The 17,016-nt window shown below is 44.8% G+C and overlaps 2 protein-coding genes across 6 annotated transcripts in view; one reads left to right on the plus strand and one right to left on the minus strand.

Moving 5' to 3' along the window:
* Positions 1-581: 581 nt before the first annotated feature.
* med14 (mediator complex subunit 14) lies at positions 582-13,102 on the minus strand. Of its 3 annotated transcripts, none has more exons than XM_079276503.1 (29): positions 12,815-13,102; positions 12,282-12,308; positions 12,058-12,163; positions 11,764-11,937; positions 11,517-11,646; positions 11,251-11,379; positions 11,010-11,117; positions 10,115-10,247; positions 9,800-9,950; positions 9,603-9,714; positions 9,115-9,240; positions 8,831-8,909; positions 8,311-8,470; positions 7,993-8,184; positions 7,631-7,765; positions 7,422-7,498; positions 7,121-7,281; positions 6,870-7,016; positions 6,278-6,492; positions 5,843-6,112; positions 4,865-5,114; positions 4,232-4,354; positions 3,825-4,001; positions 2,978-3,216; positions 2,701-2,880; positions 2,301-2,408; positions 1,769-1,894; positions 1,477-1,666; positions 582-1,332 (listed from the first exon to the last, which is right to left on the minus strand). In XM_079276503.1, exons 1-29 carry the CDS (start codon positions 12,988-12,990, stop codon positions 1,259-1,261), a joined length of 4,275 nt encoding a protein of 1,424 aa, XP_079132629.1. In that variant the 5' UTR covers positions 12,991-13,102; the 3' UTR covers positions 582-1,258. The 3 variants fall into 3 exon arrangements, with proteins under 3 accessions (XP_079132629.1, XP_079132628.1, XP_079132630.1); XM_079276502.1 differs by having other exon boundaries at positions 6,278-6,522; XM_079276504.1 differs by lacking the exon at positions 4,232-4,354 and having other exon boundaries at positions 6,278-6,522.
* Positions 13,103-15,575: 2,473 nt separating this feature from the next.
* The window catches only part of usp9 (ubiquitin specific peptidase 9), a 43,814-nt gene continuing 42,373 nt past the window's right edge, over positions 15,576-17,016 (plus strand). For all 3 annotated transcript variants that reach the window (XM_079277137.1, XM_079277139.1, XM_079277138.1), the window contains exon 1: positions 15,576-15,893. The gene's annotated coding sequence lies outside the window, so the exon portion shown is untranslated. The remainder of the gene's footprint in view (positions 15,894-17,016) is intronic.

Raw genomic sequence — 17,016 nt, forward strand, 5'->3', positions numbered from 1 at the left:
GACTGGGCCTGTCTGGATGATGTCATACTTTAGGGATGAGGATGCAGAGCGCCTCTCTCCAGGTTTAACACAGGAACAACAAAGACAACCAGGATGTAAGTGGTGGAGATTAACGAAGTAGACTTAAAGTACTGTATGTAGTAAGTAGTATTTTCTCTTCATTCCGCATTTTACCTGTAGTCCACCAAATTTAATAAGGGGATTATTGTACCTTTTACACCAAAACATTTTTTTGCTAGGGTTGCAACTAATGGTCATTTTCATCACTGATTTATCTGCCAGTTATTACCTCAATTTATCATTTGAGCTACACAATGTCAAAACATATTGAAAAATTGCCTTCAGTTTCAAAAAGCAGCAAATCTTCTTAACTGAGATTTGCTGGAACTAGGAAATGAATGGCCTTTTAGCTGGAATAATGACTTGTAATTGCTCATCAAACTAGTTGCAGATTCATTTCCTGTTGATCAAATAACCCCTGAATTGTCCCAGCTGTATTCATTACATAGATAAGCAGGACATTTACTTAAAATATAGTATTTGTGTAGTGATCGGATGAATTCAGTGCTGCCAGTGGAAGATCCTCGAAGCACAAACCAACTCTGGGCTTGGTTTATTAAATAGCAAAGTCAGACAGGAAGTCTCAAATCCTCCAATCGGGACTCAAAATGGGTCTTAATAAAATACGACTGGCTTATAAAGTTTGTCACAGTTTTTACAGTATCCAAAGTGAAAGTTTGAAATAAAAATGCAGAGGTCTTGGCAAAGTAAAGGAAAAAACATTTAAATAGTGTGCTAAGGAATATATCTCCTGATACTATAATATATCAGTCTGGCGTTGTAAAAAAAAGAACTAAAGACAATTCTCCAGCAAAAACTCTAACTCACCTGATTCTGTTCAACACTCAAATATACAATATAATACATATTTTCGTAAACAACCTTAATTTCAACAGATAATCTTGTTTACAAGTGCACCTGGAGGAAAAAAAATAACATTTATATCCCCCCCCCCTCGTCCATGTTCTACCTCAATGGCAAATCTTGTTTGTGAGCTCCTATCAAGAATAAAGACTGTGGTCCACAACTGTACATATTTAAATTCTTTTCATAACAGCATTTCCACATCGGCTCAATAGTCCAGTGGCTGAAGCGGGCTGGATTTTGACATCTTGGGACCACAGTTTACTTTCCTCTTTCTTCTATGCTCAGAGATGGACCCGTCAGGTTGAGTTCCAGAGTTCTGAGCGTGTCGTTTCTACTGACGAGTGCCGGGGGGTAGAGCGAGGTTGGCCATCAGCTCGTGAACAGAAGCAAATATCGTACACTCACCTGAAAGAAAGACAGAAAAACACCACAGCGTTAGAAATGACATTTTGCATAAAGTATAAATAACAACGTGAATATTCAGTTGACACCACTTTCAGTTTAGCAAACGCTTTATCGACGCAGTCAATTATTCAGTGCGAGTCTCACCCTGTCTGGCTGGGTGCAGTTCATTGAACCTCTTAAGGATATTAGAGACCATGAGCGCTGCGGCGCCAGAGGAGCTGTGCTGTCTGGGGATGTCGGCCTGCTGTGTGAGGCCGGTGGCCATGTCGTACACGATGGGTACGATGATGCTCACCGGCTCCTGGGGCACTGGGATACGTTGGGTGAGCTGCAACTGTGAGGCAAAAACACACCAAACACACAAGGGGGGGGGGGGGTCAGGTTGTTTCAAAATGATGCTACACGGAGCTGATGTCGAGGCTCTGAGGAGACTTACAAAGAAGAGCATCTTGGACTTGAGCACCACGGCGATGGTTCCAGGAGGGGCGATGGGGGGGGCACTGGGAGGGATGGTGAGGCAGAACTGGACATTCCACTTCAGCTGAGCCGCCTGGTCAGGGAACTGCAATATATAGGTATAATACCTTTCAAACACATGGGCAATTCTAATAGCTTTATTCAATAAGGTAAAGAACAGCATCAACATATAAGATGGATATCTTGTGTCATTCATTACACACAAATACATTTCTCTACTACACAGCAGTACAAAAAGCAGTTTATCAGAGTGTTTAGTGTACTTGTTTGGTATCTTGTTGCAATGTTTACTCTTGTTTGCCAGCAGAGAAGTAAAGGGCTCATTCATTTTGCATATTCATAAATTCTTATGGATTCTGTGTAGAGACTAAGCCATTTGCTATACGGATCAAAATACTTTAAAAACAGATAAACCGAGGGGGCTCAGACACAAGCATGATTCAATACATTGTAACAACCGCTCTTCAAACTAAAAAGACAGTGCCACCCACCAGTTCGAGCTTCATGATGCGCACACAGTCCCTCAGGATGTTAGTGGGCGCTCCCAGCAGCTTTGTGAAGGCATTCAGAGTGTTGTATTTGAAGGGAGGACCAGCAACCTAGAAAAAGGACCACAGCAGATGAATCAATGGAATAATAACAGCATGAGTGCAGGCATGTCTTTCTATGAATGGCCTTCAATTCCATCCCTGTAAACCTAATTGACGAGTCTTTTAATTGAAGCACAACACTTCGACTACGTTTTAAATGCTTCCAATATATTATAATAAATATAACAACTTTTATCATGTATATGTCAAACTCAACTATGTGTGTACATATGCCTCCAATGCATATGTTTGAATACATTATTCATGAATAAGGCTTCAAGTGGCTGCTGCTCTTTCTTACCCGTGTCTCAAAGAACTTTTCCAGCACCTGAAGCTCCTCCTGGGACCAGGGACCTGCATTTTCTGGAGTGACTTTGAGCTGCAGCGTCTGGTAGTTCTTTGGGTTGAGAGCCACGCGGCACTTGAGCACTTCCGTCTTGAACATTATCACGCCCGGCTCATTAGAGTTCACAATGGACAACTGGAGGAGAGTTGACAGAGCAGGGGAAGTTAGGGGAGGGCAGAACACACAATGTCATTTGAGTAGAATTATCGCTTCAAATGAGTGCTGCACTTACGTTGGCCTCCTGCTGGATGATCCTCTGAAGGTGCCGCCTCATGATGACCGACCCCAGAAAACGCTCAAGTGGCGAGCAGAGGTAGCTTCCTGCCAGGCCCGGCACCAGGCAGGGAGTGGGCGAGGGGAGCAGAAGCACGTGCAAGGCATTGTGGGTGAGTATGGTGGGAATGGAGGCAGCCCAGGGGCGCTGAGGTAGCTTGCGGGGTGGAGGCATACTAGTGGGCATGACTTGTGAACCTAAACCAAAGACAAGAGAGGGAGAAAGAAGTTGTAGAGAAACATTTAAATAGAGCTACATTGACACATCAGACGACATCATCTCGTTGCAGACATATCTGTATCTGTATACATGTAGGGCAGAGATTCCCAAAGTGTGGAGCTGCCTCTAGGGGGTGCGCGAGAGGAAAAATGCAATGGTGGTCTAATGGTGCAGTCCTGTCTCCTAAAAATTACGTTCCCCCAAAACTAAAATGCATTCTCAATTACTTTTGACCATAAACGTATTTTCTTCCTGATTACGTTTGTGTTTGACGTATTACAAATATGTTTCTCATCAACATATCTTTGCCATACTCTAGTCTTCATTATTTTTCTGTGATCTGCCTCGCCTCTACCCACGAGTTGTTGACCCGCGGCCTGTTCCGAGGGCTGACAGACCTGACGATCGGTGCCTCGCGGCGGGGGCGGCTGGAGACCTCACGTCCCGGTGCCGGTAAAATTGGGGGTGCGTGAACCCGGTCGGGATGTAGAAGGGGGTGCGTGGCCTAAAAAGTTTGGGAACCGCTGATGTAGGGTAATAAGTAACAAGCAAGTAAAGAAGTGCTAAACTAGGTTTGAGTACTTACTGGATCCGGCACGTGGAGAATGAGGGTCGGGGATAGGCGAGTGCAGCGATGGGTTGCCAGGGGACATGCCATGGATCCTAGCCCCAGGAGAAGGCCCTGAGACCTGGGGTGAGCTTGGCCACTGACCCCTATGGCTGGGAGACACCATGGCATACGGAGAGCTGGGGTCCAGAGCACCTATGGTGAAGGAGGACCAGAACATCAGCGACGAAACAGCAACCTAACGTACAACAACAAACACTGTGAAACAAATACACCACCGTGTGCCCACTGACCACAGGCCATTTGTCATATACGGTAGTCTGCAGTGCCAAGTGCAGCTCTTCAGTTCCACCCATTCCAGCCCTTGTCCCACAGACCAGAATTACCACTGGGGCCAGACTTTTTATGGCCACCCTGCTGCTTACCGTGGGGACTGGCAAAGCTGGTCTGGCCCATTGCTATGCCCAGAGAAGACGGAGACGGGGTGGGCCCGAAAGGAGAAGGTGCCCTCAGAGCTCCGCTAGGGGAGCCAGAGGCATGGATGTTCCCTGCACACACACACACACACACACACACACACACCAAAGGACTCGTCAGACTCTTAGGTTGACAAGTTCTTCTTACACACACACACTCACTCACTCACGCATGTACACACATGCTAAAGCAGGGCGGAAGGGCTGTAGTCTCTGGCTGGTGGGCTGAGATGGAGAGGAATGGAAGGAGCAGGACTAAATGCATGCTTTGTTCCCTCTCAGCTATGAGGTGTGTGCATGTTGCATGAGAAACAGCTGATCTCATGTTTTTTTTCAACGAAAATCAAAATGGGCACACATGATTGCTCTTCCTCATTTTCGGGAATGTTCACACGATTTGCTCGATAGGCAACGAAATGCGTACGTCAGCAGGGAGGTTGATGGCAGCAATGGGATATATTCAAAAACAATGATTTGCCGGTCGTAATCCTGCATGGCAGCTTAACAAACTCAGATGACACAAACAGTACGGGAAATCATTCACTCACACAGACTTGGGACGAGCACAAAGGTTGCCGTTACCTGGCGACTGGGTGGGCATCATGGACGGCGAGGGAGTTACGTTAGCGTGGTAGTTCGGTGGCGGCGAGGTGAGAGGTGGGTACACGCCTCCCGCGCCCCCTCTCATTGGTTGTGGCTGCTGCTGAGCTTGCAACTGGTTCATCAGACTGTCCATCACGTCGACGCCCACCGGCGAGGGCGGGTTATCGTCTTCATTGACGGAGCGTCTGCGAGCATCCTGATTACTGTCTACAAACATATTCAAGAATGTCTGGACGGGGGACACGAGAGAAGGACAGAAGTTTATGTTAAAAGATGGACCAAAAAAAGGTTCGTTATTAATCGTCAAATTGTTTATCTGTATTACATTTACTTTTGGAATAAAGTAGTATTTTGTAGTGCTGATTAGAAAATACCCTTCGTGTTCTCAACACATAGAATTTAAAAGCTTTTCACATGAAGGGAAATATGCAGTTAGCTTAACAGCTGGCCTGGTAGTCCAAAGATAACATCTACCACCCAAAGCATCTCTGAAGCTAACTAACACGTTATGGTTTCATGGGGGGTTATGTGTCAGACTATTTCTTGGTCAGGTGCAGTGAGTTTGCTGGAGCCGATCACAGTGATCACAAGACTCCAGTGCCAGTGATTTTACAGATGCCGGTAGAATTAAACTTTGAACAGAGCCAGGCTAGCTTTTGCCGGTCTTTATGCTAAGCTAAGCTAACCAGATGCTGACTTCAAGCTTCATATTTAGCGTACAGATATTAGAATGGCATCTCATCTCCCCCTTGACAAGAAAGCAAATTTGTGGATTTCCAAAACAGACAGGTCCCGATTTGTGGATTTTGGGGAGACCCTGATTGGTTTACTTCATAGATGCATGTCCATTAGAACTAAAAGTGGCAGGATTTTCTTTGCTTCATTTTTTAAAGAGACCCTTCCCCAGATAAACTCTTGTTAGTTGACACCACCGCTGTGCCTCCGAGCCTGGGATACCTTGAGTCCGGGAGCAGGGTAGAAGCCCTCGACGATCTTGGTGTTGTCGAAAAGACTGTAGGCTCCATCTCTGATGGCCACCACGCCGCGGCTGCGACAGTAGATGTCGATGCAGTACATGTTTCTGAACGCCAGGCGGATGTGTGTGGGTGACTGGGGCAAGATAGAGAAGCACTGGTAGGCAGTGTTGGTGCGCTGGGTCAGGCCCAGCATGGGCACTGTTGGTAGCTTGTTGATTGCATTCAGAGGGGCCTGTGTGTCAGAGAGCACCTGAGGAAGATGATAAGTAGAAACGTTACCCAGGAAATCACACAAAACACTGTAAGTAGATGGTATGTGATGTGGATAGAGAACGCAGAACAAGTGAGGAAGTAATGTGAGCATATTTAAGTGGAACCCTAAAAGTCACTTGTACATGTTGTGGCTGCGGTTTACCTGCAGCAGCTGCATCACGTTCGGACCCTTGTTAAACATCTCTTGTAGCTGATGTAGGATGATGTTGTGGCAGTTGGAGCAGCCGGAGTTGGGCCCCACGGTGCCCAGGGCCAGGTGGAAACGCTGGCTGTTGGAGTTCCACTGGATGGTGACGGAGCTGCCCTTGGTGGTGCCGTAGCACAGCACCAGCTTACGATAGTTGTACAGCCGCACCTCTGAAAACAGGCTCAGGTAAGATGGCATCTCTGGAGGGAAGCAGTCACAACGCGCAGCTGCATTAGATCAGTGGGTTTCTTTTGCTCAGCATTGACCAACTAGCGTGAGTGACACTGATCAGTGAAAGCCTTAACGAACTGGAATTAAGTACCTGCAGAATTCTACACACACGGCTCAAATTTACGAAAGTAAATCTGATTATTCTGAGTTTTAAATTTGAAAATAATCCAATAAAATAAGGAAACAATGTTTGTAAATTGCAAATCCACACACCTGCACCAAAATGACCAGTAAGATATCGACTGATTTAAGAGCAACACAGTCTTTGATTTACATGCCAGTGAAATCTTTGCTTTGCGGATGACCGAGCACGTACCTGGCAGTGCTCGAGAGAAGTTGAGGACACACTGGTAGAGCTGGCTGATGGCGCTCCAGTCATTAAGGAACATCTCAACCACCTTGTGCCCGCCCACCGGCTCCGACAGAGGGTTCTCATAGGTCAGATACACGTGCCGCGTGGAGGCTAGTACAGGGGACAGATGGGTTTGTTTAGACGCTGGGCCGCGTTGTATACTTTTAGTGACCAACTGGGAGCACACTGTGTGTGTGTGTGTGTGTGGTGTGTACCTTGCTCCTTGCTGTGTGTGCTGTTCAGAGGGCAGTTGGCCAGCATCAGTTCGGCCACCCAGGTTCGGTTGTTCCTGCCCTGCAGCCGGAAGGTGCAGTCCAGCAGGGACCGCTCCAAAGCCCTCCTGGTCTCCTCTCCTACACCTTTACAGGGAGGAATCCTGCAAAATAAAAGCATTACACTGAATAGTCGCAATGGCTTTGGGCAAAAATTATTCACGCTTTTAAGACAAATATTACATTTCGCTGCGGTCGTGTGTGCATAAATGCATGCGTGTGTGCTTGTGACTGTGTGTATTACTTCAGTAGACGTATCGCATGACTGCTGCCATCCCCCTCCACTTGGACACCCTGGTTTGGGATCTCCATGTTGGACAGCTGCTCAAAGACAGACACAGACAGACAGCATTAGCCAAAAAACACTGAGATTGCCATGTTTTGATATTGTTTTTTACGAGACATCTATGATTGGCATGAATGGATTCCAATTCTCTGAGCACTGTGACTTACCTCTGTTCTGAGGCCAATGAAAGGCATGTTGGTGTCGCACATCGCTACTAGGTGAGCCAGCTCTTTGTTGAAGGCACACATTTCTCCAGACCGCTTAGGCTTCTTTGGCTCTGGGTCCCCCTGGTCCCCAGATGCCTACGGACACAAAACAAATGCATATTGAAGGACATTTATTTAGTTTCATTTATCCAGCTGGGCTCACATGGTTTTTCTTATCAATGGCTTGTCTGTCATTCACAATAAAAATGTCCTAGTTCTAAAGTCTAGGCAAGCACCACATCCATTAAAACAAAAAGCAAATGTGTGTATGATGCAATAATGAATGGTTGGTGTATAACTACAGTAGCACTAACTACCGGTACCTTTCTCTTAGTCCCAGGCCGGGCCCCTCTCCCTGTTGTGTCCTGAACGAGGTGCTCTAGGTTGGGCTTGAAGTGCTGCAGGAGCTGTGCACACATGGGTCCGTCGTCTCCTTCCAACTGAGACACGGACAGGAAGGAGTACTTGTACTGCAACGCTGTGGAGCTGCTAGGCACTTCGAGCATTTCCACCAACTACAAAAAAAAAGAAATAAAATTAGAAGGACATAACAATGAAAGCAGATCATAACCTTTTTAACTTTGTGGAGAGATTGTTCTTCAAGCAGCACTTCCCAACAACATATTGGTTGATGAACTCACAATGTAGTACTGCGGAAGACGCGTGAGCTTGATGAAGAGTTTGTGTTTGGACAGGTTGCCGACGGGATGGGAAGCCGAGTTGGACAGGTGAAGGACATCAGTGCACACAGTGGGAAGGTGCTTCACAGACTGCCGACAGCGCTGCTCCCCTAGCCAGAACCTTACCACGGAGAAAAAGAACGATTTGTGTCGAAACAAAACCTAAGTTGAGAAAAGTCCCAGATTTATTAATCGATCATACTGTTACACACAGCATTCCCACAGTTCACAAGTGCAAGACTCTGGGAAATTCAGAGCCATGGCAATCCTTCTCGCCACCCATCTCGCCACCTGCTAAGCCAAGTGTTGCTACCGACAGTTCTTAGTCAATTTTGACACGCTAACAGGCATCAGACTTCGCCGTCTACTGTTGACTCCAAACAGCCTCTGTTATCTTTTGCCTGTGCCAAATAATACTTAAAACTGTCAGCTGGTAATATACATGTCATGTGCATTGCTATTTAACAAATGGAGAACTCACTTCAGTTGTTGAAGCCAGGATATGATGCGCTTCATATCATCGTTAATGGTCTTTTCAATGTCATCCAGCATGGACTGATCTAGAGAGAGAACACACCGGGGATTCACTCTCACAGAGCAGAGCAGACCAACGTTTAAATCATCCCAGATACACTACCAGCCAAACTGCTGATTCCTTTGTTGTCACACACACAAACCCACAACCTGAACAAAAAAAGGACACACAACACAATGAAGTAAGATGATGAAAAAAATAGCGACGAGTTAATGTGTGCTACGACTTACCTAATCCATACAGCATGGGTTGGAACATGCCAGAATGCAGGTCTACAAAAATGTGTAAGCACTCCGAACGACCACAGGGCCCAAGTATTGGAATAACGAGTGTGGGTAAAGCAGTCTCGATGAACGCTGAAATAAACAAACACACACTTAGTACCTCTTTTGCACAAGGCTCAAAATCATGGTACAACATTAATTGACAGAACTCAAACAGGTGAAAGCGTGAGAGAGCAAATCACTCTGATCTAATGGGAGTTTTGAACATGCAATTTATCATAATTAAGACCAAGACAATCCTCCCATTAGATTTCTTTCAGTGTTAAAGTGAAGCGTTACGCATCCTTAAGAAGGCCTCTTTTTTACCAACTGTTGTCACTGATTAGCACAGCAGCTGCTGGAGGAGACAATGCGGATTTCTGTGCATTGGCTCGATTTAGACCCAAGAATGTGTTTCACTGATTTAATGACGAGAAAGTAGAGTAAATACACACAGTTGTCGCTGGGATTGTTGGTCTTCAGAATGGCCTTCAGCTCCTGAAGCTTCTGATTGGACCGTGCATGCACACTGTCGATCAAAAGCTTCTCCACCGACAGATGGTCGATCTAAGGGACGAGCGAGAGAACACAAACATAAGTAAGCCATGCTGCCCAGACGTTATATTACGCCGAAAACATATGTCCACCTTACCCTCATGGCTCTCTCCATTAATTTGGGGTCGCAGGCAGGGAGAGGAGGCTCATGAGATATTTGCAATGGCTTAGATCCATCTGATTCGTCAATCCTGACAGTGACTTTATGCACTGAGGCTGTACCTGTTTTCCGCCCCAAAACCTGTTGGCTGGTGAAACAAACAAAAAAAAATAGAAAAGAGAATAAGAATGAAACCTACATTCACGCATCCGCCAATTTGAACTTTCTCTCATCATTCAATTTTGGTCGTTTTTTTTGGGAACACAGTGTTCTCTTCAATTTCTATGTCAGGGCAATTGTAAAACGTCTTACTTCCAGACAGTGAGCGTGAGGTATTTTGCGGGCATATATCTCTCCTCCTGCACCAGGTCTCCCCATCGCTCTCTGATCAGCATCAGAGTCTGAGAGTGGAGCACCTCTAGCTGCAGTGACAGACAGAAGGAGTCTGGAAACAATGCGGTTAAAGAAAACAGTGTGGGAAAATACCAGGTCCAGGTGATTAGAGATAAAAACATTAAAAAATAAAAAAAAAACAGAACTACACTCATCTTTCCATTAACATTCAAATCACTCACACGCACACACAGTTGGTAAAAAGGGGTATCTGTGCCCAGCACAGACTGCTCTTTGACACGGTGAGCTGCACTGCTGGCGATGGTGGGGGAAAGGCAGAGCAGAGATGTACTGATTAGCATTGTGATTAGCAGTCGTGCTCGGCTTGCATGCTTGATTAGGCCCTTTGATATGTGCATGAATGCTTACAAGCTGTTGTATACGCATGTGACGGTCAGAACAAATCCTCTCCCTACTTTATGTACAGGTTGCAACAGAATAGTGAATGGCACAAAGGCGTTTTTTAGCACAGTATTAAAAGATGTTGGACAAATATTCCATACGGAATTAATTACACCTCACATGATATGACTAAGTGACAGGTTGTAGGGAGAACAGTGCTGCCCTTCACCTGTCAGCAAGAAAAGGCAGTTTTGTTTTTGAGAATTCATGAAAAAACAGGGCTTTAACTCGGATGCAATTCTGCAGCTGTGTTACTCATTGGAATGCTGCAAGCGTCTGCTTGACCAGTCAATACTCTATATGCTCTGACAAACACTCCCGCCCCACTGCAGCAGTTCCCATCAGACTGGGACTAAAGCCAAGTGGTTTTGTGCACAACGTAGACAAAATGCAACGTTGATAGAAAGGATACGCAAGCAGTTGTACATGTCCTGTAGGGGTTTATCATCCGCACACAGACGTGCCTGGACCAGCTCGTGGATGAAGTTCACCTGCAGACTGTGGACCAGGGTGCGGCCATCTGTCAAAGTGGAGGGGAGGGGGAAATCAAGTGACTGAGAGACGAGCCAGGGAAACAGTTAGCAAATGAAGTATATTGTCAATCAGTGTGTCAGCGGCACCCACTGTGTGTGTGAGATGAGTGCACGCCTTACCTCCAGTTTCTTTGTCCTCTACCAGAATCTCCAACTTCAGCAGCCTCCAGGGAATGTCGGGGTCATCTCCCATCACCGTCAAGGTGGCCTCAAACTCACCTTCCACACGAAACTTCACGCGCCCATTAGCTACGAAAATATACACACAAGCAAACACATGCATGAAATCTTCCCAGAGCCAATACATCTAAAAACGAAATGCTAAATACGTTATTGGAACGGCTGTCAGTTATAGTACACCCTAGTGGGTTTAGCTGGCTGCTTACCAACAGTGAGGTTTGCTAGCTGGGGCGGTAAATCTGTGGTGACGAGGCGGTGTCGTAGAATCTGATTGAGCTGGCTCAGGGTGGTCTGCTTTTCAACCTTGGTGATGGGGTCTGGAGGAATGATCTTGTCCTAAAGAAATGGATGCGCATGAGAAACTTTTTTTAAAAGCACGAGTTTGATCTCCCAACATATTTTCATACACATTAGCAGTATTAGCCAGCAGAGAAGGGGGTTCAACAGACTTACTCGTATACATGTGGGCAGGCGTGGGTATGACCCTGTGGTGAGAACGTCAATGGCAAAGGGGATGGCGAAGCTGGGCAAGCGAGCATGTACCAGGGCATCTCTGGCCAACGATGCCAGCCTATCGGCTGTATCCACAAACAGGATGGTCTGCTGATCCAAGAAGCTGGAGATCATCTGTCACCATGGATTCAACAGAGAGAAGTAAGCTTACTGGTGTTCTAATGGAAACAAGTCAGTTTGCAGTGGATTATAAAAACCCACCGAAACAGGAATGTCAAATTACAAGCAACATACCGCACACTTCTCAACTTTCCCCGCATTGCTGGCCCACTTCACCAGGGATAGCAGACGCACAAACAGCTGCCTGCTACGGCTGGCAAACTGGACGATCTCAATTTTCCTAAAAAAGAAAAACGAAACAGGGGATTTACAACATTTCAAAACAACAGCTTAACAGAATGCATGACTAAATGAGTGAAGGGATAGACAAGTTCTGAATAGAATCCAAAGAAGCATACCTCTCCATGTCCGTTTTCCTGGGAAGTCTAGAAAAAAACATTAAAACGTTTAATTACTGCAATCGTTCCTCATCCTCAACAGTAGAGCAACAGCACAATATAACATTATTACATGCATAAATATTGCGCATCCTTTATATGAGACTGCTTTGATTTCAGTAAATGTTCATATTTTCAGTTAACAGCAGACTTGCAAGTGGTCCATCATGAAGTCACATATCTATCGGCCCACATAAACGCTAACTATTAACGCTGGTTAACTTAGCTTTAACGTTAGGCTCTTCAGACAAATTATGTGCTGTTTACCGGTACGCCCCCTCGCATAACAGTAACGACAGTTATCTGTGCTATCCACGTTTTTAGGGTTTACAATATGAAGAAGCATCTCCTAATTCCTCCATTAGCGCCAACGTAGTGCGCCCGTTAGTTATGTTATGGTGGCTGGGAGAAGAGCATCATCTTGAGTTCGTAAACGTTAGCTTATTAGCCCCCGGTTAGTTTGCTTTGAGGCCTACAACCCTGAAGTTACTTACAGTTCTGCCAGCAGGGTAATTTCGTGGTAGGTCCTCTGGAGAAGAAATTCAATCAGCAGGCTAAGCCGGACCCCCTGTGTGGACGGTGCCCCCGGTGGTGGCGGCTGCGGACCCGAGACAACTGGACCCCCGAGTGGGACAAGCTGCCCATCTGACCCAATCTGCACCGGAGCCATTTTACAATGACGATACGGGCTAGTTAGCTACGGTGATAACCACCCAGCGCTACAACGGGGGGGAAACTATCTAGTTGTAGTAGGTAACTCCTTGTGAAAATATGTTATTCAGTCTCACAACATCTCTTTCACGAGACCAGTTTCTCGGCGTGGACTTGGTTCCGTTATTCGGCAGAAAACTCAACAAATGTACCACATTTGGTAACTCATTACGGAGAAGGCTCAACGCCGCTCAGCCGCCATCTTTGCTGTCGGGAATGCCTACCGTATGTCCGGTGGGAAAGAAAACCCGGACAAGAGCCTTGAGGAGCGAGAGTCGTGAAAGTCTCCTCATAATTGTATTCGACACCTGGTTCCCAGACTGGATTAACTGGGCCCAAACAAGGTGGAAAGTGTCAGGTTCACAACACCAGAGATGTGCTTGTGTGTTTATAGACGTAGTTTATCTTGGCAGCTTCGATCCGTCTGTCATTTTTTCATTAATGTATTCTCTCATCTGTTGCCCTGATGCTAGGGTAGAAATACTCTGTTACAAGTAAAAGTACAAAAAATAGAAACATCATGATATACTTGAATTGTGCACAATGACCCATTTAAGAATATTGTATTTTAAATGATTGGATTATAATCATTGATAGATGATGTAATGCTTTAATGTTGCAGGGGGCAACGGTCATTGTAATTAGTTTATATACTGCTGTGTAGCTTAATCTGCGATAACGTAACTTTGTATTTGTTGGTTATAATTTGTATTAGTAATCTGAGTAGAAGTATAAAGTAACATAAAATGGAATTACTCAAGCGGACTAAAGTACAGGTACCTCAAACTTGTACTTAAGTACAGGAGGCTACTTGGGTAAATGTACTTTTCAGTGCTACTCACTTTCCACCACTGCAGATGACAGAGAAGGTTAACGAATAAACAAAGAGCCAAAAAGTCCATAACTTAATGAATCACAAAATGCTGTAACAATAAACAACTTAATATGATATTAAAACTCATAAGATCTGATGTGTAGAGCTTTTGACAGAGATACCTCGGGCATCAGTGAAACAACTTTATCAAATCTTAAATACTTGATATTCTTGTGTTCATGTGCTTGATTTTTTTTAACACAGATGTGATTATAATACTATTAAATCCTGCCACCTTTAATGGTATGTTATCTTGGTCAAGTCTACCTTGAAAAGCATTCCAAGAGATGGTTTATAGGAGATCTGAATATATTAATACATTTTGTTTCGTTTCGTTTGAGAGGTCACAATTTATTTGTATTTTGATTTACTGCTACATGTCCCCACCTCTAGAGCCAGCTCAACACTGCTCGGTACCCCTTTGTGAAACAGGAGTAATTAAAGTAATATAAGAATCGGATCGGAACATTATCGTCCGACAACCCCAAAGCGCAGGTATTGGGACTGAAAAAGTTGGATTGGTGCGTAAATAGAAACATACACAATATGTAAAATGACACAACACATGCATCCATTCTCACACTGCAATGAGTCATACCATGGTTCTTCTATATTTTCTATTGTCTCATTTACTGACTTTCATTGCCTTATTTTGTAAATATGATGCTATCCGTGGTATTTGATCAAGATTATTATTATGTACATGAAGTCATTAGTGCTACAGATTCATGTCTGAAAGGGGCTCATATTGTTCCCATATAACCTTGTTTCTTCCAGGGGTGGTGGAGTATTGTGTATTTGTGTACGCCGATATATAAAACACATTGGGTATGGCAGAAAAGATTGACTGACAATATATAGCATATTAAACTGACTCCAAGAGGCAGGCATTGAAATTGAATATTAAGAGATATGAAAAGATTTGTATTATCCCTCAATTAAATGGGAAATTAAATGTTCCCCTTCAATCTCTAAATCCTGCCAGCTGCTTGTTTACTGAAGCTGTGAGGAATAGAGTATCTAGAAAAATTCAAACCCCTATTCATTACAATAGAATCAGTACAAATGCCCTTAGCAACACCTTTTCTGAAATCCCTCTAATTTGTTGATTTAAGGAGTTGATTCTTTACTGTGCTGATTGATGAGTTTGGTGTCTTACAGACAGACATACAAATTTGTGACCATATCCTTTAATCTGGCCACAATCTATAACTGAATTAACAAAAGTGAAAGTGATCATAGTTTACAGAATATTTCCATGCCCACGTAGTCTTGCATGACTTGTATATAGTTTGCCATGAGCTTATATTAAATGTGTCCCTATGTGTGTCCTTGTAACCACACCCTCTCTAATTAAATACATGATTTAATGTCAGTTTGTGTGTTTGCTTGAAAGACACGATAACGTTACGCATCCATGTATGACTACCCCGTGCGATAGGAGGCGATATAGTCAAGTGCACCAGGTTGCTCAGTTTGTTTCGCCTGGTTTGTATCAAACTACGGACTGGTTAGCCTCGCTGGAGCCGGAGTCCCTTATCAGAATTGAGAGGGGTTTTATGCCCTTTCCATTCAGCGGGTGTTGTGTTTGCTGCGCTGCTCTCCGTTGTGGTGCAAACTGGCTCATAGACAACGCCGACTGCTGGAGTTCACACAGTCGTCTGGCCCGTTTTACTGAGCGGCATTTGTGTCCGACTGCGCTTCCGCCATGTTGAACTGATTCAAGTTGTGAGTGACTGCTGGGACCGAAGTGACAAGCCCGAGAAATTGGACTAGATAGAGTTAGGGGGCTGTTACCGCGCCGGTGACGCAGGAAAAACACCCAGAAGCCGAGGAGAAAACGTAGGAATTAGGTATTTCTAGTAACAGGTTTTGGGTCCTACAAAACTGTCGCTGATATAGGCCGCGTTTATGTAATATACGACGATACCATCGTTGAAGGCTGGACGTAGCCCGTGAATAGAGGGGGAAGTCATATCAGATTCCTGGTGAGTTGTTAGCTAACTAGCTGGTGATTGTTAGCTGGCTAGTCTTAGCGTCAGCTGGTGGTGGATGCAAGGTAACATTACTGGGGTTACTTGTGATGTTCAGTTGATTGTGGTTTTATCTCTGCTAGCTACTGCTTATTGAAAATGTGACTGTGTCAACGCGATTAAACTGCAATTCGTGATTTTAACAGTACGTGTAGTCAGATTAGCTTAACGTTACCCCGCAAGATTCACTGAAGCTAGCGCGAGCTAACGTTAATGGTTCTCGACCCAGTCTACATCCTGAGAACATTTCCTTTAACGTCTCATGTTTACAAGTTACTGATATTTCATTGTCCTCCGCACACAATTTGTATATCTAATTAACAGTTGATTTGCCAAAACCACATTGCTGTTAACATTTTGCATCACTTGGGCTTCCAATAGCTCATTTTCAGTTTGTTTTAGCTAACGTTAAGTTCTAACTTGACGATACAGATCAGAACACTCTGAATTTCAGGAAATAGACGCCTCCCCTGTCACTAACATATTTTATGTTTTCTAAAGTAGCCAGACAGGTTAATTTATTTAGAATGCCGAAATTGCTACAAAGTGGTGTAAAGCTTAAACGCTGGGTATTTATTTTATAGATATGAAAACTAGTCTGCTAGTTGTCGAGTCATACAAGCAAGCCGCTTGTCAAAATAGGAACGTTAGCTAAACGCTCCTCCGGGTATTTACTCGCACGGAAGCTAACGGCTAGCTAACGTTAACTGTTTATCTTGATTGCCGCTCGCTAGCATACTAGCACGACCGAAGCGCATTGTAAATGGCGTTATAGGGACATTGTTGGTCAACAATTAACCCGGGGAAAGTGATGTTGGATGGTGATTTAGGTTATTAACTCAACTATATGTGTGTTTAAGGTCATCCGTTAGGTAGCGACGGTTTGCTGGGCTAGTTTAGTGTCGGCCCGGTCGAGTAATGAGGCCTGTGTGTCTCAGGGCTTTGGACGACTAGGCCGTCACTGCTCTGTCTGGGCGGATCGCCTTGCAGGGTAACCTAACGTTAGTTGCCGCAGCTAGCTAGCAGCAGGCGTTAACTAACTAAACCATCAGCTGTTAACGGTACTTGTGTGTATTGA

Source organism: Melanostigma gelatinosum, assembly GCF_949748355.1.
Source record: "Melanostigma gelatinosum genome assembly, chromosome: 10".
Classification (NCBI taxonomy): domain Eukaryota; kingdom Metazoa; phylum Chordata; class Actinopteri; order Perciformes; family Zoarcidae; genus Melanostigma; species Melanostigma gelatinosum.

Bases quoted from the DNA above. Each gene is read 5' to 3' on its own strand.
- med14 (XM_079276502.1), bottom strand. From the start codon at position 12,990: ATGGCTCCGGTGCAGATTGGGTCAGATGGGCAGCTTGTCCCACTCGGG. The intron at 4,355-4,864 runs GTAACGGCAACC...GTGTGTGTGCAG, and splicing joins GATGCCCACCCAGTCGCCAG to GGAACATCCATGCCTCTGGC. The intron at 1,333-1,476 runs GTGAGACTCGCA...TCTTTCTTTCAG, and splicing joins ACTGCACCCAGCCAGACAGG to GTGAGTGTACGATATTTGCT.